A 25,570-nucleotide genomic window follows, 5' to 3' on the forward strand; every position below is an offset into this window, starting at 1 on the left:
CCGATTATAGGACATTACTTTGTTGAATCTTCTAACTATTAAAAGTTATAAAATAGTCACTCAATTATTCATATATTATAAAATCGCAATTTTCCACTAAAAAAATTATCGGCGTATGAACTGGATGTTAATGACTGACTAAGATATGATAAAATCCGATCCTAGAATCTCAAACAACTATACAACTCAAAAGATACTTGGAACAAATTTTATCATATATTAATCAGTAAATTAATATTTAACTCGAACAATTTTAATATTTTAATAAAAAATAACAAATTTAAAATATATAAATAATTATTTTATAATTTTTAATAATCTACTCAACTTAAAAAGTAACGCATTATAGTGGAAGAATGGTTTTATAACTTTTAACGGTAAATAAATTTAATAAAATAACATCTTATGGTTGAAGATCATTTTTTTTACTTTATCCTATTTTTGGGTTATGAAACGGGGGAGAAAGTGGAAGTCACTCTTTCATCAGCGGTTATTGGTTCAGCTCGCCGCACTGCGGTAAGCCACTGAAAGAGAAGATGGAGATGGAAGACGGAGAACAGGGTGGATGGGGTTCAAAGGCATGGGACTTCCTCAGCACAGTCCGCTCTGTTTCACCGTTAATCCAGTGCATCACCAACTTTGTTTCCATGGACCTGACGGCCAACACTCTCTTATCAGCCGGTGCATCACCCGCCATGCTTCACTCCTCTATTGAATCCCCAGATTTCACCCCTCATGTCCACGCTCTTTATATCAACGTAGGAACTCTGTCCGAAAACTGGCTACCGGCCATGAAAGTCGCCGCCCAGTTGGCTTCCAAGTTCAATAAACCCTGGGTCCTCGACCCCGTCGCCGCCTCTGCCTCCGGTTTCCGGCTAAAGGCGTGTTTGGAACTGATCTCCCTTAAGCCTTCCGTCATCAGAGGCAACGCCTCCGAAATAATTGCCTTGGCTAACGTGTCCTTTGGATCCTCCTCCACCAAAGGCGTGGATAGTTCTCACGAATCCACGGACGCCGTTGAAGCCGCCAAATCCTTGGCTAGTTCCAGTGGTGCTGTAGTAGCGGTTTCAGGTGCGGTTGATTTCATCACCAATGGGAATCGAGTCGTCGGAGTACGAAACGGCGTGCCGATGATGCAAAAGATTACAGCCACCGGATGCGCTGTCACGGCTTTGATCGCTGCTTTTGTGGCAATTGATCCGTCGCATGCTTTGGAAGCTACGGCTTCGGCGTTGGCCGTTTTTGGCGTTGCTGGTGAGATCGGGATGGAGACGGCTGGAGGTCCTGCTTCGTTGCGGATGCACTTGATTGATTCTCTCCACGGACTTGATCAAACGGCTGTAATTTCTCGTGTCAAAATCGTTACCGTATAGAGCATCAACCTTTTCCTACTTTTGTACTGTTTACGCACTTATCGTATATTTTGTGTGATTAATAATTGCAGTTTGGGGATTTTTCATTTTGCTAAATCAATGAAGTCCTTTTGAATTTCAACATTGTTACAATGAAGATTGATGCCCATGTTCATTTTTAACACAGACAGGTACACATAATTTGCAAAAAAAACATGCAGCCTTTTCGAGTTTTAGTATTTGAGATGGACTGTGATCCTCAACAACGTCTCGGCGCCATCCGTGACATGTTGACCGGGTGTTATAAGCGGTCGAACCTCAGCGACTCCGCATGCATTCTTAAACTTGCCGGTTCCACCGGTCACTGATACATGTGAGACGGTGCTTCCGATCTTGTAAATTCCGTAGAAGTTGAGGTTGTTGTTGTATTCTCCGCTTTCGATCATAGCCGTGAATGCCATCATTTGTGTTGTTCCATCAGCCGAACTGGATACATAAACCCCTTGAGCTTTCCCTATTGTCTGTGATCCCAATTCAGGGCTGGCGGTGAGTATGTCGTCGATGACGGTGATTGTTCCAAATCCTAGTCCCAGGCCATCTGGTCCTAAGGGGGATACCATTCTGGTTTGGATTACCGGCGAAAGCTGTACCAGCTAATCCTGTTCCTAGGGGAAGACCGTTGACGCCATTGACGGTAGGAATAGCACCATTGGAATTGGGGATTGCAACTCTACCGGGGATTGCAACTCCACCGGGGATTGCAACTCCACCTTGTGGGGGGAGGAATTCTACGGGTTTAGCAAAAGGTACTTGACCACTGTAAATGTTTCCGAGTAAGCCGGTTACCGGTCGACCCGTGGGGCTACTGCCTCCGAGGATATCATGCATGTAGAACACAAGGACGGGCTCTTCTGTTGCAAAACATGTTACCATGTAGATAGCAGCAATCAAGATTGTAAGGAAAATTTGGGTTGGTTGCATGGAAATTTTGTGATTCTGTCGGTGTGCCTTTGGATTAGTAATGAATATTTGACATTATCCAGTTTCCCCTTTAAATAGAGGATAGCATTAGCATCAGCTGTGGAGTTGTTTGAGGTGGTGAAGTTGTTTTACCGTCAGTTAGTCCTATAGTGTGAGTGGTTTTTTGTTGACTTGTGGAGGAACCCTACGTGTTTAGCGAAAAGGAGAAATTCTCGATGAAATGAATAAAGGTGGAGAGCCTTCAATGGCTTCAAGGGCGCGGCAGCCTTCGTCATGGTAAAGACCATGAAGTCCCATTCTCGTTTAGGAGCAGGAATGGATCGAGGGGCAGTTAGAGACAATTTTTCCAAATTTAAAATTACATTATATTTTAGATTTTTTTTATATGTATTTTCCATTGAAAATTTATTTTATTCCCTTAAAATTTTTAAGTTTATTCCCCAAACATAAAAAACATTCGTCCACCCCTAAATATTTGAACCCGAAACTTGCTTTTACTTCTCTTATCACTGAGAGTTCAACTCCATCATAAGTTGAGTAAGCTCAAAACAATAAAAAAAAAGTGCAAATCTCCACCCAAATATGCACATTCTTGCACTCAACATTTTGACCAATACTAAAACTCAAAACAAATCAAACCAATCAAAACACATCAAAGTCAAAATACCCCTAATGGATTTTCAACTTCGTCATAAATAAAAGTAAAAAAAGAACGGTAGGTTACTAGCCATCTCCTAAAAAATTAAATTAAATTGAGAGTGCTCTGCTCAAATAACAAGAACACTACCTTTTATCCATAGGGTTGATTACAGAAACTCCCAACTGCTTCTGCCTCCTCATTTCCAAAATCTTCCTGTGAGAATTGGAGTGCAACTCATCGGAGAAAGTAGGGCTACTCGCCGGACGATACTCGGGCACCAAACGCCCCGACTTATACCTCACTCCACAAGCATTGCAGAGTGTTTTAGGCCCAAACGGACCCGCCCTCCATTGAGGTGTCTTTTCCGCCCCACAATGGTGGCATTTCCGACCCCCTTTCGTCCTCTTCAGCTTCTCCTTAACCAACCACCACCTGTTTTCTTGGTTCCTCATGTCCCGGCATTTTGGCACGCGCTTCGACCTCGCCTTCACCGGGAACATCACAACGTTCCTGGTGGTGCTACCTGAAGTACTGCTGCTGTTACTGTTTTCGAGTACTGACACCGGGCTCTGGTGATTCTCTAAAACATCCACGAATGATGTCTCCACGCCCGGAAATGCATCCTTGTTTGATAACCATTCTAGTTCTTCCTCTGCAAATTCCTGCCAACATTGAAAACCAAAAAAAAACGCTTTTTAACTCAGCTGGCTAACTCTGTCGGACTCCAACGATTTAAATCGTGGACATTCGTAAACAGAGAAAAGGACGAAAATAGGTCTTGTTGGTTTCGCATGCGAAAGCTAAAATACAATGTTTGAAAGTTGGACATAATTGAGTTTTTAACATTGAAAAGAATTTTAAAAACAATCATATCAGTTGATGGTCGATGGTAGAATAGATTTTTATTCTCTATAATACTTAAATTTAAATACCTGTATCTATACATTTTTAATAGGTTAATAAAATTTCTAAATAATATTACTTATAGTCATATTAAAAAAATCATAATGGAGTTCTCATATTAAAAATAAAATAAACTATATATAATTACTCACTAATTTTTATGGTTTCGTTTAAGTCACTTAAAATCATATCTAATATTTTATAAAGGTTCTATTTTGATCCTCCAATATTAAAAATTTAATGACACTACTAATATATCACCCACCAAAAGATAACAACATTTATTGTTAAAAAAAATCTTATATTATCACTTACGTTTAATTTTTAACAATAAAGGATTAAAATAACTAGAATTATATAATTTAAAAGTAATAATAAAATAATTAAAATAGAATAAAAATATAGTTTAGTCTATTTTTTTATATAATACCCATTTATTAGCACAGCCATAAGCATGGTGTTTGACAGCTCATGTCAAATAACGACATTCCTCCAACTATCATAAAACCGAAACTACCCTCAACCCCAACTGCCGGCCGTATCCAATAACAGAAATGAACAAGATGGGTAAATTTGTCATCCAAAAAAGTATCGCGGGAGCAATCAATAAAAAACACAAGCAAATACCAGTTTTCAATGCCGTACACTTTGACCCGAACCGGGTCATTTTCATCACGAACTCGGGAACAACCGCCCGAGTTCGACTCAGAACCAAACAACCTATCCCCCCAGCCCCCACAAACAGTTGAACCGAGTCACCTATCCAACCTAGTTCCCCCAACCCAAGCCTCGAGAAAAAAAAACTTCCAGACAGCAAAGACTCGGCCGAGTTAGCACCAAACTTGGACTCTTTGAACACTCGGCGAGAAAGCTCGAAAAATTTCAGTACTATAAACTGGTAAAAAGAAGGAAAAAAAAAGAACTCACCGGAAAAGAAGGGTTAGGGTTACGCTTCGAGAAGCTGTGTTCATCTTCATCTTTCCCTCCCGCATCGGAGCCAAAGTCTAATAACTTGTCGTCGAAATAAACTGACATATCAAAAGCTTCCATTTCTAAACAACTCTACCTTCTCTAACGAAAGGAGTGGGTTATTTATCTCTTCTTTTATTAAGAAAAAAGTTGGGTTTCCTTTGATGGGAAAACGAGGAGATATCTGATTTTTAGGGTTCTTTCATTATTGATTTTGCAAATTTTGGGTTTTGTTCGTAACGTGTAATAATGGTGTCGTAAATGAGTAAAAATGGTGTCCACATCCTTTTATTGAGATCAGCGCCATTGATTCATGATGGATTTTCCAAAAGATTGATTATTTTGATATTGGACCTATTTAACGGTAATCAAGGCGTGCATGGAGGGAGATTCAGTATAATTACGTGAACGTGATTCCAGCAGTTTTTAGGTTTATTATTTCACGTGAACTTTCCACTGTTGATTTATGAGGGGTATCAATGTAAATTAAATAAATTATATCATAAATAATTAATGCAAAAATAAATAATCAAATTATATCTTTTACTTAGTTTAAGTGGTTAAGTTTTTTCATTCGAGATAGATGTATATATTTGCAACGCTATTTTTTAAGTATAAGCGACATAACGTCAGAAACATTATATACCTGATTTGAGCTACAAAAACTTTTGACATCTAAAAAGTACATATGATATAGTTTGATACCTATTTTTTCATTAAACATATTATAATATAAAAAATAATGACAAAATTAACCTCAATATTTACATAAATGGTCTCTTTTCTCCCTAGTCTTTTTTTTGGGAGCATTTTAGTCTTAATGTCTCGATTTTTTTGTGTGATGTAACACATATTACATCATCATTTAAAATAACATGACACATAAATTTAAGTGATGTGGTACATATCATATAAATAAACATCATTTTAGATGATGTGATATATGTCACATCATTAATTTAATCCCATGATTTTCTAATCTGGTTTTTTTTTAAAAAAAATCTTCGCTCATGGTATTTCTGTACATTTAATCTGTTGTTCTCATTTCGTTGATTGGAATCATGGCTATGGTCTTGTATGGTAATATTCTTTTGCTTTTACCTCTTCTATTAGAAAGCTTTTTATGGAATTGAAAACATTTTTAGCTTACGATGAGGCTTGGAGTTAGATCTTGCACTGTTGTTTAACTTATATCTGGGTCTTTATCTGTGGTTGTTTGTTCAAATTAGCCTGGGAAATGTGGTGGATTCTACTGATTATTAGTATCATATTTGGTTCATATTTGCTAGTTCTTTCAAATGGGGTTTTGTATATATCCTTTGAAGAAGTTGATAGGAATGGAAAAGGAAAGACAATGTTTAGATACTATGACTTGCTGGCAATGCTATTATTTTGTCCTCTCATGGAAACAGTGGTGGATCCACCAAGACATGAGGTCTGAATTTTTTTTGGGTAATTACCTATTTTAGTGATTTTGTCTTTATTAAAATTTTTGTTTGTGGTCATCCAGTATAAAAAGTTTATGTTTTTAATATATATATATATATTCAACTTCAAAATATTTTTGGATTCGTTACTGATTGAAAATTCACGATGATTTCATGAGCCTGCCTATATATGAATTTAGGAATTGCAGCAGTCTGCTTATGTTTTGATTTTAGTAATTCGTTGGTCTTTCACAAGGCAAAACAATTAGTCAGGATTCCTGTTTTTTTCAAATGGCTTTTAGCATGTAACCTATGAAGAAGCTGGTAGAACCGTAGAAGGGAAAAAGGCAAGGCAAAGTTTTGATACAACATTTTCTCACAATGCTATTATTTGTTCAGAATATGTGGACCATGGATGATAATTTCATGAGCCTCCCTATGTTCTAATTTAGTACGCCCTGCCTATGTTTTTAGGGTGAAGTGTACAAATGGTCCTCGACCATAGGGTTATGTTTTGTTGAATCCCTTGACTATTAAAAGATACAAAATGTTCTCCTAATTATGGCACGTTGTTTTGTTGAGTTCTCCAACTATTAAAAGTTATAAAATGATCACCTCGACTATTCATATGTTCTAAACTGGTCTTTTCATTAGAAAATCGACGATCGTCTGAACTAGACGATAACCTAATGAGAGATAAGATAAAATATAATCATAGAACCGTTTGAGCTGTATTTTATGAATTGACTTTCCGTTTATATTATGTCATTGATCCAGTGCTTGAAGACATCATATTGTCGAGCTAGTGCTTGAAAACATTAGTGACAGTAGACATCACTAAAATATGATTTTATCATATCTAAGTCATCATGTTAACGTCCAGCTCAGACGATCATAACTTTTTAGTAGAAAAATGATGAGTTTGGAACATATGAATAGTTGAGCGATCATTTTGTAACTTTTAATAGTCGGTGGACTCAACAAAAATAATGTCCTATAATTTAGGGATCATTTTGTAACTTTTAATAGTTGGGAGACTCAACAAAATAATGTCCTATAGTCGGGTCACCATTTATGTACTTTACCCAGTTTTTATAATGTATACCCTGTAAAACTTTTCTAATTCCATTTTCTCCTCCATGATTTAGTTTTTACCATGGAAATTAACTTGAATGCACAAGGTAGATGCAAATTGATTTTTTTTCATTCTAGAACAGAGTTCTGAAATATTAACATTTTGTAGGGCACTGAAGGAAGAAAAGTATGCTGCGCGTAGAGCAATATTACCCGTGCTTCAAGCTGAAGAAGATGAAAGGTGTTTAACTATCCAGACCACTTCAATGTACATAGCTAAAATGCATTGAGCATTTCCATGTTTGTTTGCTTGATTGCATCATTTAGATTTGTCAAAGAGTGGAGGAAGTATCTCGAGTACGAGGCTGAAGTGAAAGGATGTCCCTAGTTGGAAAGTAGGCGAAAATGTGTACAATTCTGGGAGATGGAAGCCCCCAGCAACTGGTGAGCTCCGTCCTCGGGTTTGGTGATACCTTTTTTTTTATCAATTCATTGTCCACAGCTGGGCTGTTTTTTGTTGGTGGAAGGTTGGTCTTCTTCTCGGAAACGTATATCTGCACGGAGAGTATTATCGATGCCGGATATCGTCGTTTATTTATTTACCTTCTGCACCTTCCTCTTTGCTCTGAAACTGTTGGCAAAATAATTTTCATGGAAGGCTAACACTGTTGGGGTAGGGATGTTTGTTTACCTTGCAAAAGAATCAACTACTTTTGGTGGAATGTATTGAGCTGTTGTATTAAAATATATTTTGGGTGTCTACGTTTTTTTGAATCTGTTTTGTAAAATTTGATTAATCAAAATATAGAGAAGTTGTGAAAGTTTTTTGGATTTCATATTTGAAAAAGTTGTCCAACATTTCCTGTAGCTATAACAATTTTTCAAATAGTTTCAATTTTTTTAGTGATCGGGTCAACTTTTATTGTAGCTATTATAAGGTTTAGTTACAACCAGGGGTGACCGTTATTTATTTTTCGAGATCAGATCAGATTGGATACAGATCGATTAAATTTAAATTTGGATTATCTGAAAAATCTAAAGAAAAAATGGACCCTTAGATTTTAGATACCCTTTACCCAATAAATGAGTAACCCACTAACTCATTAAAGCTCCAACTTAATAAAAATTAGGGTATTTAATTATTTAGTGTGTGTGAGTAATTAAATATATAAAAAAATATAGTAGATGTATTAAATAAGTTATTTAAATCACAAAATTTAAAATTATTTTATAAAATTAAATTTTAAATTCGGATTCAGATATCCGATTTTTTTCGGATCAAAACAAATCACTATTTTAGGTATTCAAAATTTTCGGATCGGATCTAATCCGATACATGAAATTGACATCCCTAGTTACAACCACTAATAAAAGTTTTGAATTTTTTTATAATTTCATATATGCGAAAGTTGTTTAACATTTGTTTTTTTATATAGATGTAACTAATTTTATTCAAAACAGTAAAGATCTCAAGTTACATGAAGATTTACAATCATCATAGTAAATTAAGCATAATTATGAAAATTTTTTATTAACATTGAAACAAAACTAACAATGACCATATAAGGATATATTAAAACCTAATCAATGAACCCAAACAAAGTTAAATATAAACATATCTGATTGTATCGGTAAATAAATTACAAAAGTGAATCAAGTTACTGAAAGACCATTGATAAATCGTAAATCAAACTCGAGCGACGTGAAAAAACTATCTACAAATGTAGAACGAATCCAAATCCAATACTAGGGTCCAAAACAGGTGAGATCAATAAGTATAATATATAAGCGTCATCTTAATCAATATTAGAAATATGAAATCAACCCTTAAAATAAGTTAAAACAATGGTTAAACGATCGGAAAATATACCGAAAGAAAGAAGTAAACGTGTCAAAAAAACAAAAGAAAACGTGCTATATAAGTAGAATTATTGAAAATAAAAAATAGAATAAAATAAAGATGTGATATAAAAAACTATAAGTACAATTTAAATTTCTAAACCTAATTTAAAAAGAAGTACTACGAGTAATGAAAATTGTAAAAACGTATAAACTTTTTAGTGATTGAAACCATTTTTCTGTAATTAGAGAGACATTATAAATTATCGAATAAATAACGTAAAAGTGCTAAGATTAGGTGTAGAACTTTAAAAAAAAATCATCTTCAAGAATATTATGCAACACTTCTCATAATTATGGTAACTATTGAAATAATATTCAACTTTTTCAGTAATTCAATCAATTTATTATCACAACTACTTAGGCATGGCATGAGATCCGAATCTGACAGGTTCCGACCCAATCAAATCTGATCTGATCGGGTTAAATTTTTTTATTTGAGTTTGGGTCGGGTCAAGTTTTTTAAAGGTGATGTTCAGGTCGGGTCGTATTCGAGTTTATGGTAAAAAAATACCAACCCGGAAAAATATAATTTTACCTTATATATTTAAGAATAATACAATAATATCATTCTATATATTATTTTTTTTCAATTAAATCACTATTTTATTGACTAAAAATAATATTTTTATTATTATTTCGGATCGGATCGGATTCAGATTTTATCTAAAAAATCGGATAAATTTAGGTGGATGAAAAGTATATATTTTTCGAGTCTAATCGAATCGGCCGAAAATCGACCCAAACCCAACCCATGCTCAACCCTACAACTACTATCATTTTTATGCAAACCTAACTTTTTTATTGCTTTGTGAGCATTTTTAATTGTCTAGCCAACTACCTGCTCAATTAATTATTATTTTTCTCACTAATTTTATTTTGATGATTATATGTTAAAAATAGTTTATTATCGATGATACACGCATACTTTACAAACACCAAACTCGAATCTCTAAAAATAATCATTCCCTTTCACAAAATTATAAGAAGCCTTCTCCTTTTAGGTCTAGTAGCCTTTGTTGAAACAAAGAGGCCACTCTTTTTGAAAATGCAACTAGGAATAAATTCCACTACCCTTTGCAAAATATAGTTAAATTTTGGGTTAAAAGTAATACTAAAAATATTTTAGTTTAATTTACTAAAATACATGCTAGTTAAAAAAATATCTAATTATTTAATTATAATGATATCATTCAATTAATTAATAAAATTATTAATATTTTAAATAATCCTATTAAAATTTATTAGAAATCATCATCATAATTAAAAAGTATTAATAATCAAATATTTTTTTTAAAAAATATTTACTCATTAAATGAAAAATGAAAAGAAAATTTAAATAATATATATTATATGAAAGTAATATGATCTAAAATGTTAGAAAATATTCAATCAAGAAATAGAAAAAAATACATTCTTATCCTTTTTTATAATAATCGATATTTAATCTATTGATCGACCCTAAATCAAATATTACAAACTGCATAGAACCAGTATGAGAGTAACTCTCGTAACTTAATTTGTTATAATTTAAAATATTAAAATTTGAATTTATTATTTTATTAGAAAGGTCTAATACTTCTAGATTAACTAGTTGTTAGTATATTATTGTCATTCTTAATAAATAGTAGATGATTATTAAGAATATCATAATTAATTAACAATATTTATAAATTAATGGCTTTAATTTTTTGAAATGAATAATTATCTCAAATAATAAACAATTCTTCTGGCAAGCACGCATCAGATTTATCAGCTTTCTTAAAAGAAGAGCCAATTTTTTTTTTTGAAAAAGCCGCTAGGAATAAATTTTCACTACCTTAGCAAATGGAGAATTTCCCGAAAAATCATCGTTTCAAACTTTATTTTCCTGTTCGATAACGTTAAATTTTATTTCTGGATCTAATATATTTTACAGAAAGACGCACTTGAAATATAGTTTAATTTTGAGTTAAAGTAATATAAAAACATTTAGTTGATTAATTAAATTTTGATTTACTAAAATAAAGGGACTATTTAAAGTAATAATTCTTAATTAATTAATGTTGAAATTATAAAAAAAACTAAAGAAAGGAATTAGACGTAGGGGGTGGCAACAGGGTTGGGCGGGGGCGGGGACGGGGACGATTTGCATTACCCATTCAGTATGATTTTGAAAAATCTCCGTTATATGTTTCATGATTTTTTTTTTCATACTCATTCTTTATTAATCCTGTGGGTTTCGGTTAATCTCATCTCAAAAAATGAACATATACTTTTGAAATCAATGCAACACCTAAAACTTATAAGATATATTATATAATCTTAAATTGGTCTCTATCTATAATATGAAAGTTTCAAACATTAATATTCATCTAACAGTTAATGTATATGTACAATCTTAATCATTTTCAATCTCAACAAATTAATGTATATTAAATGAAAAAATATCTAAACTTCAATTTTAGTTCATTTGAGATATAACAGTGGCAACACGTAATCTCACAGATATTTTTCGAGGATCCCCACTTTATTTTGTAAAATATCAGTGATCCCTACAATTATTTTTCCAAAGATCCCCACAGTTATTCACACGGATACGGTTTGATTATTCCCACGGTTTGGATATAGTAATCCATGTCCCCATCTCCATTTGAATTTCGGTATATTTATCGCTATTTCTTTTGGTCTGATTTTTATTTTTATGGTATATTTATCTCAATTCTATTTACTGATCAATTAATTTAGATCGAGTATTATAAAAATAATGATGATCCTCTCAATTCAATTTGCTTCCTTCGTTAACGTTAGGATTCAAATTTCTAACATTGTTTAAAAATTCTAGTGTCTAGTCTCAATTTTTAATTTTGATTTAAGTAATTTTTTTAATTTTTTAAAATTATTAGAAATTTTTTAATATATTTAAATAAAATTTTCAGTTATGTCTGTGTTAAATTAAATTTTAATAATTTATATATTAAAAGATAATTAATAAATTGATTTATATATATATATATTACATCTTATAAATTTTAAAAATAGATAAACTAACCTCTTTCAATAAAAAATGAAAATCATTTTTCAATTTTAAAAATATTTTGAAAAACTTCCATAAAATTTATAAAAAATCTCTTTAAGATATCATCCATGATAAAGGATTATGTACCGAGTAAGGGAAATCGCTCTTAGAAAAATTTCTATTGAAAAAAAAGCTAAAATATCACTTTAATAGAATATCGGGATTAGAATATCTTATCCTGTTATCTGAGAATATCTCATAAACAAGTCCTCTAACAGATCCATATGATCTACTAGAGTAAAATCTAAAGTTTGACCAACAAATCTACCTAGCATCTCGATCTTCAAATTTTTACAATCGCTATAGATATTCCTCAGTACTTCCGAGGAGGGGTTTGACACCTTTTGCAACCACTTTTCTTCTTCTTCTTCCTCTTACTCATGACCCATCATTTACAATATAAAAATACTGACAGACGATCTCCCATTAACTATGATTTTTATCTAAATAAAAGAAGTAAATGGTTGACGAAACTCATTTATTTCCAACAACATATTCAAATGTATGTGGGTTCATATAGAAATTAGTGCTCATGCCCTCAAGAGTTTGAAATAGGAGAAGAGCGCATCATAGGGAATGTTCTTATGCGCAAAATAGTATGTATTCTAGAATATCATTTATGCTTAAGAAATATTGATGAAAGTTATGAAGTTGGTTTTATGAGCTCATAATTAAAATCATTTCTTAGAAGAACGATGACTATTCTGGAGGAGTTGAACAATGAGAGCAACACCACCACTATTCTTAATCATAGACAAATAGGCGAGCACCTACTTAAAAGGAAAGAATGAACCAAGGCTACACATTTTCCTTTTCTCATGCCCTACCTCTGTAGAAACTGAAAATTAATGCAATGAAAATGTCAAAAGGACCTAATCAAGTAGCAAGAGGAGGTGATTCATTTATTCTATAGAGCACTAAGAAAGCCAATAATCAATGGATACTATATTTGATGTGCTTGTTTGTTTTTCTTTAGTCATTTCTACCAGTTTCTAATAGCTAATCTGTGTTTTATCATTAAAAAAACATAATTGTACTTTTTTCCCTGTATAAAGTTAACTGAGATAGAATGGGCTTAATTATGCAGGCTGCAGGGGTAAAGCGTCACCTTTTCTGTGGTGTTGGTTGCCAAGTGCAGGGTATGCTTAATGCTATGCCCTAACAGTTTCTGCATATGCTTATTTCTATATTATGACTTGTACTATTGTAATGCAGAATGATTTCTTAAACTGCAGCGCTAAGATCTGTGGAGCACCATCTAAATTTGGAGAAGCTTTATGTGTTAGGCACCAATTGTGGTAATATATATATTTATATTAATGCTCATTTTACCATGCTGCTTTACTTTTACAATATCATCTTAGTCAAATATGGCTAATATCAATGTAACCTGCGAATAGTTCATCTCAAAACTTTATTTTATTATCTTTACTAAGAGAAAAATGCATTTTTTGGTACTAAAAGATGTATGATTTCCATCTAGTCTGCAACCAGTTACTGTGAGATTAAAATTATTATTGGTTATGAACTCAGTCATGTGTTATGGTTTCGTATTGAATTTTAATTAGATCTCTTCAAAATTCATAAGCCATAGATGGATAAGTTATAGGCACAATGTTACTTTAGACTGCATCCTTTCTAAATTACAGGACAGATCTCAATAATTACGATCACCTTTTCAACAGTTGATAATGGAACTAGAGAAGGTCTAGACAATTTTCTAAAGGCAGCGAGTAGTGAACCAGAAACTGTTCTACATTACGAGTTTATGCAAGATTATAAGGTTTGTGCTGAAAAACTTTTTACTCGTGCTCAAGTTATGCATAGTTGATACTTGTGTTCAACTTAAATGGAATACAGTCTAATTGTAATAAAAATTTATTTAAAGTAAACAAAGGTGTGAGCTTAGGTTACTCGAGGCCTTGAGATTTACCTCATTATATTTCCCATGTCTTTCACCATGTAAGTCTTAAAGAGCATAGGATATTACTATAGCCGGTAATTGCCTATCCTTGGGATAAACAGTGATAATAGTTCTTTTTCCCCATTTATTCATAACATATACGAATGATATCCAATGATTGAGCCGTTTACGTTATCTGGAGAGAGAGCTTTGGTTTGACGTTTATACCATCAAGGCAGGTTGATTACTCATTATTTAGATGTTGGTACTAGGCTACTCGAGTATATGTTTAACTGCTAGCTCTCTATATAAAAGAGCTGATATTAGTATTAAAAAGATTCACTTTTTGTATCTTATGTTGCTATTTTTATATTCTTCTAGGTCCACCTAAAGCATTTGGATGGTCATATTGAAGAGGTAATAAATTTTGTTTTTACTTTCAATCTGGTTTGGTTCTCGCATTCATCAAGCTTCATCCATTTGAAATTTTAATTAAAGCAGGTTCCTTGTTTCTGTCTACCAGCAAACGACTTAGTCGATGTTATTGCACCTTCTTGCTATAGGTAATTTCCTGTTGTTCCATATGATTAATGAATTTGACCATTTAACAAAATCTGTCTAGAAAAGGTTATCTGCACCAAAATTTGTCTTGTGCATCAAGACTTCACTATTTATTTGTGCATATCAATTATAGAACAATTGTTTAACTAGACAAATTTTCATGTGTCTCCACAAATGCATTAGCGGTGAGTTTTTTCTTTTAATTATTTATGCAAGGTTGTCCTTGGAATTTTTTAACCCGTGCTAATGGGAATGCCTTGTGTGTTTACCCAATATATTTACTCTTGTAATCTAAGAGATAAATCGAGAGATAAGGAAAGAATAATGGAGTTAACACAAGGAAGTTATCTTGCACTTTTTGCTGACACGACACTCAGAATAATCCTTTTTTTTTTGGCCGACGCAGGATCTGGTGGTTGGATATATGGGTGTACCAAAATATTCTGGAATCAGCAGGACATAGCATCCACAATATGTTACCGTTAGGTGCTTTATCCTTGACTTCAAATGCACAAGCTGCTTGCTAAAGCGTGTTACATGTGCCCCCTCCTTTTTTTCTCCATGCATTTTTTTCTTTGGTTTTATAATATTGACATTATCATTCTAATCTAGTTGTTGCATTCTTTTATTCCATAATGATGCTCGAGTCACTTCAAATCCCAATAGAACTTAGATTTTCGTTTCAATGCGTTTTAACGTAGAAATGAACGTGGCAGAGAAATGCTGAGTTTGGTTGAGACCTTTTGGAGATCACTCCAACAACTAGTAGTGTAAATTCCTAATGTTAAAAATCAAACTTGAAAAGTCAAGAAAGATGGCTAGAAGTGCAACAATATGACGGCAAGATAAGCTAGAAGCCTCTTGAATTTCTTAATTATTAAGCATATTAAGGTGGTCCCATAAAAGGATAATGTTGCAGCAAATATGGTGGCAATAATGGAAAAATTGATAAGCACCCAGAGCTTCAAAATAAGTCGGTTAATTGATCCTATATATATGTGCTCTAGCCTAGTTTAGGATGTATGTAATACAAGTGAGGAAAATATACGAGAGAAAGTAAGAAAAAAATGAGAGATAGGTTGTGAAGCTTAGCAAAGCTTTAAAATAGTGAGGCTGCGTTTGTAAACATGCAACAGCTAGTATTGCAGTATTGTAATATTGAGGTAGTGTCATTGTAACATATTTTGTTTCGTATAAATAAAAAGTTCGAGTTATAAATTACCGAGAGCCCATCTACGCTTCCAACAAGTGGCCTCAGAGCTTGGTTCGAGTTCAACGTGGTGGAGAAGATGGCCAACATGATTCAACCTCAAATTCCGAGATTGACAAAGATGAATTACGACAATTGGAGCATTCAAATGAAGGCGTTACTAGGCTCCCAAGATTATTGGGATATCATCGAGGATGGTTACACCGAGCCTGAAAATGCAGCAGCAGAAGGAGCCCTGGCAAATGAAGAAAAGAAGGTTTTAAAGGAATCCCGGAAAAAAGATAAAAGAGCATTGTTCTTTATTTTTCAAGGAGTAGACAAATCTACCTTTGAAAAAATTTCTGATACGAAGACCGCAAAACAAGCGTGAGAGATTTTGCAAAAATCTCTACAATGTGCCGAAAAAGCAAAGAAGGTACGCTTACAAACTCTCAGAGTTGAGTTTGAGATGTTAAAAATGAAAAATACAGAATATATCGATGATTATATTAGCCGTGTAAAAGCAGTCGTAAATGAAATGAAAAGAAATGGCGAATCATTCGACGATGTTAGAGTGATGGAAAAAATTTTGCGGTTATTGACAAGAAAATTCGATTACGTGGTGGTGGCAATCGAAGAATCAAAAGATTTATCTCAGATATCAATCGATGAGCTTGTGGGTTCACTTCAAGCCCATGAGCAGAAAATAAAATAAAATGAAGATTCAGAATATTTGGAGCAAGCTCTACAAAGCAAGATGAATGTCAACGAAAGAGAAGCTAATAACAGCTACACACGAGGTCGAGGAAATCGTGGTGGTTATCGTGGAAGATACAGAGGAGGACGAGGAACTCGTGGACATGGTGGTCGATCATATGGCACCGTTCAAATGTGTGAAACAATCCAACATCAGGTCGTGGACGAGGATTCAGAGGCCGAGGTAGGGGCAGATATCAACAAGGAAGTAAATTCCAGGTACAATGTTATAATTGCAATAATTATGGTCATTATAGTTATGATTGTAGATCTGCTCCTAAACAAGAAGAAAGAAACAACGTAGCAGCACTCAAGAAGAAAAAATTGAAAAATCTCATGTATTCCTCACATATAAAGGAAATGAGGAATTCAAGAAAAATATTTGGTATCTTGATAATTGTGCCAGCAACCATATGTGTGGTCAAAGGGAACTGTTTGTGAAATTAGATGAAACAGTTCATGGGCGAGTAACGTTCGGAGATGACTCGCACGCAGAAATAAAAGGAAAAGGCGAAGTCATGATTACTAAGAAATGGAGAAAAGAAATATATTTCAGATGTTTATTATGTACCTGCTTTGAAAAGCAATATCATCAGTCTTGGTCAACTTCTGGAAAAAGGATACGAAGTGCAGATAAAGAACCACTCGCTTGCCATCAAAAATAAAGAAGGAGAATTGATAGCCCAAGCTGATATGACTCGAATGTCTCTTTACAATTGATATCGAGTCGGGAGAAGTCAAGTGCATGAAGATCGCAATCAAAGATGATTCATGGTTATGGAATCTAAGATATGGACATCTTGGATTTTCTAGTTTGAAGTTGTTATAAAAAACGAGCATGGTGAAAGGACTACCAGAGATCAACCCTCCAAATCAATTATGTGAGGCTTGCATCAAAGAAAACAACATAGACAAAGCTTTGAAGTTAGTAGATCCTGGCGTGCCCAAAGACCGCTGGAGATAATACACACAATATAGGTGTCCTTTTGACATACCATTGCTTGGAGGTAACAGGTACTACCTAACTTTTTTATTGATGATTTTAGTAGGAAATGTTGGGTTTACATCTTGAAAGAAAAGTCAGAAGTGCTGGAAAAATTGAAAGAATTCAAAGCAATGGCGGAAAAACAAAGCGATTAATATTTGAAGATACTCAGATCAATAGAGGAGGCGAATATTCATCAAAGTTATTTGAAGAATTTGCAAAGAGCATGGCATCATCCATAAGCTGACAGCCAGATACACGCCACAATAAAATGGAGTTGCAAAAAGAAAAACCGCACAATCCCGGACATGGCAAGAAGCATGATAAAAGGCAAGCAACTACCAAGAAATTCTGGCTGAAGCAGTTCGATGTGCAGTTTACCTATTGAACAGATGTCCAACAAAAAACTTGAAGTATATGACGCCAAACGAAGCATGGAGTGGTCAGAAACCAGGAGTTGGACACCTCAAGATTTTTGGATGCATCACATACGCCCACATTCCTGAACAGACCAGAAAGAAGCTTGATGACAGATGAGAAAAATGTATTTTCATTGGCTATGATGAAAGAATAAAAGCTTACAGATTGTATAATCCTCTTACCAAGAAGGTAATAATTTCAAGAGATGTCGAGTTCGATGAAGCAAACTATTGGAGGTGGAGCAAAGAGGAAAAGAATTTGAAGGACTATTTTTTAACGAAGATAAAGATGTTGAACAAGTTGATGATCAAGGTCCTCAACAAAATGTACCATCGCCGTCAAGCAGTAGCAGCAATGCCAGTAACATAATAGAAGATCCTGAAGCACCTCCCACAGAAGTTCGAAGATCCACAAGAGAGAAAAGAATGCCAGAAAGGTACAACGATTATGAACTAAATAATGTTTCACTTTTCTGCTTACTTGTGAACAGTGATCCAATAACATACGAAGAAGCGGTTGAAGATGACAAATGAAGGAATGCAATGGATGAAGAAATTGCATCAATAGAAAGAAATAATACATGGGAGCTAACAAGACAACCAGAAGGCCATAACCCAATTGGAGTAAAATGGGTTTACAAGACAAAGACCAATAAAGAAGGAAAGGTCGAAAAGCACAAAGTGAGGCTAGTCAAAGGATATAAGCAAAGACAAGGAATAGACTATGATGAAGTATTTGCTCCAGTAGCAAGGATCGAGACCATCAGACTTCTCACAACAGTCACAGCACAAAAAGGATGGAAAATTTATCAAATGGATGTGAAGTCGGCATTTTTAAATGGCTACCTAGAAGAAGAAGTTTATATTGAGCAACCACCTGGATACATTAAAAAGGGACATGAAGACAAAGTTTATCAATTGAAGAAAGCTCTATATGGTCTAAAACAAGCCCCGAGAGCATGGAACACGAGAATTGATGAATATTTCTAGAGAAATGGGTTCATGAAGAGTCCATATGAGCATGCTTTATACACAAAGAAAAATGAAGACGGTGATATCATGATCGTGTGCTTATATGTGGACGACATGATTTTCACAGGAAATAATCCAGGTATGTTCAATGATTTTAAGAAAGCTATGACTAAAGAATTTGAAATGACAGATATTGGAGAAATGTCATACTTTCTTGGAGTTGAAGTGAAGCAAATGCAAGAAGGAAAATTTATATCACAAAAAAAGTATGCAAAAGAAATTTTAAGAAAATTTAGAATGGAAGCTTGCAAGCCGGTAGCCACTCCAACAGAACCAGAAGTCAAATTAAGTGTGAATTCAACAAGAGAGCAAATGAATCCGACGTTGTTTAAAAGCATCGTTGGAAGTCTAAGGTATCTGACTATCACACGATCAGACATAACATACGTTGTGGGATTGGTAAGCAGATTCATGGAGAATCTGAAACAAGAACATTGGATTGCAGCAAAAAGAATCCTCAGATATGTCAAAGGTACAACAGGTCATGGTTTGTTCTACACGCATTTAGAAAATTCGAAGCTGGTTGGTTATTCTGATAGTGATTATGGGGGAGACTTGGACGATCGGAAAATCACAACTGGATATCTATTTCATATCGGCTCTGCAGTATTTTCATGGTCATCAATGAAGCAACAAACGGTAGCTCTTTGAACATGTGAAGCTGAATACATAGCCGTAGCAGCGTGCACTTGCCAAGCAATGTGGTTAAAGAATATTTTGCACGAGCTAAATTTGGCACAAGAAGAACAATTACAATCTATGTCGACAACAAGTCTACAATTTCCCTTTCCAAGAATCCAGTCTCCCATAGCCGAAGCAAGCATATTGATACAAAGTATCACTTTATGAGAGCAGGTGAAGAACAAAAATGTGGAGCTAATTTACTGCAGAACTGAAGATCAACTAGCATATATTTTCACAAAACCATTGAGAGCAGATATATTCAACCGACTAAAAGAAAAGCTCGGAATGAAAAATCAAGTTTGAGGGGGAGCGTTAAAAATCAAACTTGAAAAGTCAAGAAAGATGGCTAGAAGTGCAACAATATGACAACAAGATGGCAAAAGCTAGAAGCCTCTTGAATTTCTTAATTATTAAGCATATTAAGGTGGTCCCATAAAAGGATAAGGTTGCAGCAAATATGGTGGCAATAATGGAAAAATTAAAAAGCACCCAGAGCTTCAAAATAAGTCGGTTAATTGATCCTATATATATGTGCTCTAGCCTAGTTTAGGATGTATGTAATATAAGTGAGGAAAATATACGAGAGAAAGTAAGAAAAAAAATGAGAGATAGGTTGTGAAGCTTAGCAAAGCTTTAAAATAGTGAGGTTGCGTTTGTAAACTAGCCGCAGCTAGTATTGCAATATTGTAATATTGAGGTAGTGTTATTGTAACATATTTTGTTTCGTATAAATAAAAAGTTCGAGTTATAAATTACCGAGAGCCCATCTACGCTTCCAACACCTAAGCTATATCCTATTGAGCTACTAGAGGATTTGGGGAGGAAAACTGATTACAGACGTTTCATTTCAGGGTAATTGGCAACCATTTGTGATGGGAATTGTTAAGGCAGATGATGATGCTAACTGCTAAGTTCGGTATGCATGGCTTCTTTTGTTTAGCCTTGAAAACAGTTTTGACTTTCAACCGCAGTGCATAAGCATGGGTTTCAAGCTTTAAATTGGAAATATGGAAGAGGTCATGTGAATCTATTTATGCTTCTTAGCAATTTTTTTCTAGCTTTTTTCTTTATTAAAAGTAAAGTGGATATTATTGTCTTCATACAAGTAAGCTTAGATACATTATATGGAGTACCGGTACAAGTGTTGGTAATCGCATGTCTATATATATAGAGGATCCATGAAGTCTGCACTATATCATAATTGTTAATTTTTTTTTTGCCTTCAGAAGGGATCCTTCTCAACCTGCCCCTAGGTTTATTGGGAATTTGATAGCTTTTGTGTTAAACTTTGTAAGGGTTCTTACATATATACATTCTTTTGTTATGGAAAGGCAGCTGAATATGAAAAGCTTTCTTATTGTCTAATTTTGTTCAGATTGGGCCAAAGGGTCTGGAATTTGCTTGATATTCACTTGATTACCATACTATAAGAACTATTTGTATGTAAACCGCGCCTGGGGAAAACAAAGGCATATTCATACTGAGCAATTAATTTATAATACACCACCAGGATAGAGTTATTTTTAATCATGAAAACATCAAATGCATGCAGAGCTTGTTGCGGAAGACGGCTATCGGATAGAGCAAAAATGCAACTGATAATTTGAGAAAATAAAAATTGAAGATAAAAGAGACACAAAATTTACGTGGAAAACCCCTAAATAATATATGGTAAAAACCACGGGCAACGGTAGAAGAATTTCACTATGAGAAAAATAGGAATTACAACCTCTCTCGATCTACCAAGGAGAAAACAATGATAATTCTCTCTTGATAAAAAGGAGAAAACAACTCTCAAGAAACTCTCTAAATTCTCTCTAATATTGGAAGAAAGCTAGAATGCTTTGGGATGATTTTGAAGCTAAATGAGCTAGGGTATTTATACTTAAAGCTTAAGGAATAATCTTCTAAATACCCTAAAGTCTAATGACTAAAATTAATTTTTCCATTCAAAATATTCAACACCTAATTCATGCCTACCATTCCCCTTTTCAAAGTTTTAGGTGGAATTGATTTTTCCAATTCCAACTTTCGGTGGAAATTTATCAATTTTCAACAATCTCCCACTTGAAGATTTGATTGAAACAATCATATCTTCACACCATTCTTTCTACCTTGTACCATCATGTTGCTTACATTTCTGACAGACCACAAGAGGATCGACACCAAGTAAATTTATCAGCGTTGATCGCCTTTGTCATGAAATCTGCTATGTTGTCTTTGGTATGGATCTTCTGCATATCTACCGTCAATTCTTCCACCTTTTCACGAATGAAATGGTACTGAACTCGTATGTGCTTTGTCCTTAAATGAAATGATGGATTCCTTGCTAAATGCAAGGCGCTTTGATTGTCACAAAACAGAGAGACATGTTCTTGATTGTGCCCAAGCTCCTCTAATAACATCTTCATCCAAATTGCTTCTTTACTGGCTTGTGTAGCTGCTACATATTCTGCCTCTTTTTTGGATGTAGCCACAACTAACTGCAATTTTGAAACCTAGCTTACAGCTCCACTAGCAATTTGAACACATATCCTGTAGTAGATTTACTTTTATCCAAATCCCCTGCTTAGTCAGAATTTACATACCCATTGATTAGTAAGTTTGATCCTCCGTAACATAATGCAACATTTGAGGTCCCTTTGATATATCTTAGGATCATCTTCACTGTATTCCAATGCTCTTTTCCTGGATTCGCCATGTACCAACTAACCACTCCCACTGCTTGTGCAATGTCTGGTATTGTGCATATCATAGCAAACATTAAACTTCCCACTGCTGATGCATACGGTACTCGAGACATCTCCATCCTCTCTTCTTCACTGCTAGGACTCATACTGGAGGATAATTTGAAGTTAATAGGAAGAGGGGTAGAAATTGGCTTACAATCTTGCATGCTAAATCGTGACAAGATCTTCTTCAAGTAATTCTTTTGTAAAAGCCAAATCTTTTTATTACTTTTGTCTCGGTGAATTTGCATCCCTAGAATCTTGTTTGCTGATCCCAAGTCCTTCATTTCAAATTCCCTAACCAGTTGTGCCTTCAATTCTTCAATATGATCTTTGTTGGGTTCTGCAACCAACATGTCATCCACATACAACAACAATATAACAAAATCGTTATCACCAGACCTCTTGAAATAAGCACAAGGGTCTTCATTAAGTCTGTTGTATCCAAGGCACATAATGAAGGAATCAAATCTCTTATACCAACACCTCGACGCCTGCTTTAGACCGTACAGAGATTTGTTCAACCTGCAAACCAAGTTCTTCTTTTCGTCTTCTTCAAAACCTTCAGGCTGGAACATATAAATCTCTTCTTCAAGATTTCCATGAAGAAAAGCTGTTTTAACATCTAGCTGCTCTAGATGTAAATTCAATGTAGCACACATTGCCAAGACTACTCGAATTGTTATTAGTCGAACCACAGGAGAAAAGATTTCATTGAAATCAATACCTTCTTTTTAGCATATCCTTTGACCACTAGTCTTGCACGATACCTCTCAACTTGATCATCACCATTTCGCTTGATTTTGAAGACCCATTTGTTACCAATTGGCTTCCTTCCTTGTGGTAGTGGCACAAGGTCCCATGTATTATTTTTATGAAGGGATTCAATTTCCTCTTGCATCGCCATCATCTATAGTGAAGCATCTGAGTTGTTTATTGCCTCCTGGTATGTTGATGGTTCACCGTCCTCTGTTAAAAGGCAATATGCAATATTACCTTCTCACACGATCTAATTGATGAGTTGTTGGAGCTTCAGAACTCTCTAGTTCTTGTTCATCATGTGCTGGTTATGCTTCAGAAGAATCTCCTTGTTCAACCTCCTTTTCTACATGTATCTGCGTAGTCTCTGACTTTTCAGTGCTATCATCGTCTTCTTTTCTTTTTAGTTTATCTTCTACAAAGATAACATCCATACTAATGATCACTTTGCGGGCAGTGGGATCCCACAAGCGATACCCCAAGAATTTGCATTTCCTGGATTTTGGATCCAGCTTTGAGATTTCTTGGGAGTTGTACATCACGTACACAATACTTCCAAATATATGGAGGTTTGAATAATCAGCTGGTTTACCAGTCCACATCTCCATTGGTGTCTTCAGCTCTGTTGCAGTTGATGGAGCTCGATTCACCAAATAACAGGCGGTATTGACTGCTTCTGCCCAGAATGATTTTTCTAGGCTTGCATCCCTTAACATTGCTCTTGTTCTTTCTAACAAGGTTCTGTTCATCCGCTCCGCCACTCCATTTTGTTGAGGAGTGTTCGCCACTATGAACTATCTTTTGATGCCTTCTTTCATGCAAAAGTCATCAAATTCTTCACTTGTGTATTCTCCTCCATTATCTATTCTGAAACACTTGATCTTATTTCCAGAATCAAGTTCCACCCGTGCTTTGAAGTTTTTGAAAGTTGAAAACACATCTGACTTAATAGGGTACACCCAACATCTCCTGGAGTAGTCATCAATAAATGAGACAAAGTATTTTGCTTCGCCTAGAGATGTAACTAGTGCTTTCCCAGAGTGAACCAATTCTAGAACACTTTTGTCTCTGGAATTTGATATGTTGAATTTCAACCGGTGCTGCTTACTTGTTATGCAATGCTCACACAAAGGAAGTGATACCTTAGTTAAGCCTGGAAGTAGCTTTTGTTCCACAAGGACTTTCATTCCTTGTTCTGACATGTGTCCAAGTTTTTGATGTCATAGCATTGCAAAATCTGAACTACATGAGGCAACAGAGGCTTCTGCTTCTAGCAAAGTTTCTCCCTTCAGCATGTACAAGTTTGCAACTATCTTTTTGCCTTTAAGCACCACAAGCTCCACGAACACCTTCATGATTCCTTTCCGTGTTTCAATCTTGCTTGCATTATTATCCAACAATCCGTAGATAATAAATTTTTCTTCAGGCCTTTCACGTGCCGCACATCTCGAACAACTTTAATTGTTCATCGTACATCTTCAATTTGATGGTTCCCACGCCAATGATCTTAAGGCATGATCATTGCAACTATACACAGATCCTCCTGAGACAGGTTCATAATGATGGAACCATTCTCTTCTTGAGGTCATGTGATATGTTGCTCCTGAATCAATGAGCCATATATCTACAAATCTTTTTCTGCCTTCCACGGTGGTTGACGCTTCACACATAGAGCATCTCCATCATTGAAGTGTTTGCGGTATTGCCTTGTGGATTGGAGTTTTTATTTAGACTCCAACAATCCTTCTTAAGTGACCCTTCTTTCCACAGTTGTAGCACTTTAAATTCTTCTTGCTTCTCGAATTCGATCTACCATGTTTGTGACTGCTGCTTTGGCCATGTTCTGTTGATCTCCCTCTCATCATTGTCATCGTTGTTAATGCTTCTGCTTGTTGCAGATTTACTTGTCTGTCTTCTTTGTTCTTGCGCCGATTTTCTTCTTGTAGAACAACAGCTACAACGTCATCGAAGACTAGACTGGTGACATTACTGTTTGTCAAGTTGATGATGAGTTGATCATACGAATCCGGTAGACTTTGAAGTAGATGTTCAGCACGTTCTTGTTCTCCTATTTTACAGCTTAAAGATGTAAGCTGATAAAATAAAGTGTTCAGTGTATTTAAGTGCTCCGTTACTGAAGAAGATTATGGCATACGGAGAGTGTATAATTTTCTCTTAAGGAAAATTTTATTGTGTAGCGATGTGGCCTCGTACAGTTTGGTGAGATGATCCCATATCTCCTTAGCTATC

The 25,570-nt window shown here is 34.8% G+C and overlaps 4 protein-coding genes and 1 pseudogene across 4 annotated transcripts; 3 read left to right on the plus strand and 2 right to left on the minus strand.

Moving 5' to 3' along the window:
- The first annotated feature begins 459 nt into the window (after window positions 1–459).
- Window positions 460–18,163, plus strand: LOC120181815 (hydroxyethylthiazole kinase-like). Its single transcript, XM_039186868.1, has 4 exons — window positions 460–1,383; window positions 7,339–7,348; window positions 17,417–17,438; window positions 18,152–18,163. Exon 1 carries the CDS (start codon window positions 537–539, stop codon window positions 1,371–1,373), a length of 837 nt encoding a protein of 278 aa, XP_039042799.1. The 5' UTR covers window positions 460–536; the 3' UTR covers window positions 1,374–1,383; window positions 7,339–7,348; window positions 17,417–17,438; window positions 18,152–18,163.
- LOC120181816 lies at window positions 1,449–2,344 on the minus strand (annotated as a pseudogene).
- LOC120181817 (GATA transcription factor 1-like) lies at window positions 2,905–5,085 on the minus strand. The gene is made up of 2 exons (XM_039186870.1): window positions 4,804–5,085; window positions 2,905–3,635 (listed from the first exon to the last, which is right to left on the minus strand). The coding sequence occupies exons 1-2, from the start codon at window positions 4,924–4,926 to the stop codon at window positions 3,117–3,119; spliced, it is 642 nt and encodes a 213-aa protein (XP_039042801.1). The 5' UTR covers window positions 4,927–5,085; the 3' UTR covers window positions 2,905–3,116.
- On the plus strand, window positions 13,373–14,773 carry LOC120181840 (7-hydroxymethyl chlorophyll a reductase, chloroplastic-like). Its single transcript, XM_039186885.1, has 5 exons — window positions 13,373–13,442; window positions 13,539–13,601; window positions 13,989–14,086; window positions 14,588–14,623; window positions 14,708–14,773. Exons 1-5 carry the CDS (start codon window positions 13,373–13,375, stop codon window positions 14,771–14,773), a joined length of 333 nt encoding a protein of 110 aa, XP_039042816.1.
- Window positions 18,164–19,385: 1,222 nt separating the features above from the next.
- Window positions 19,386–19,799, plus strand: LOC120181841 (secreted RxLR effector protein 161-like). The gene has a single exon (XM_039186886.1). The coding sequence runs from the start codon at window positions 19,386–19,388 to the stop codon at window positions 19,797–19,799; it is 414 nt and encodes a 137-aa protein (XP_039042817.1).
- The last annotated feature ends 5,771 nt before the right edge of the window (window positions 19,800–25,570 follow it).

The sequence above is a fragment of the Hibiscus syriacus genome, unplaced genomic scaffold, assembly GCF_006381635.1.
Source record: "Hibiscus syriacus cultivar Baekdansim isolate YM2019G1 unplaced genomic scaffold, ASM638163v2 tig00112536_pilon, whole genome shotgun sequence".
Taxonomy (NCBI): domain Eukaryota; kingdom Viridiplantae; phylum Streptophyta; class Magnoliopsida; order Malvales; family Malvaceae; genus Hibiscus; species Hibiscus syriacus.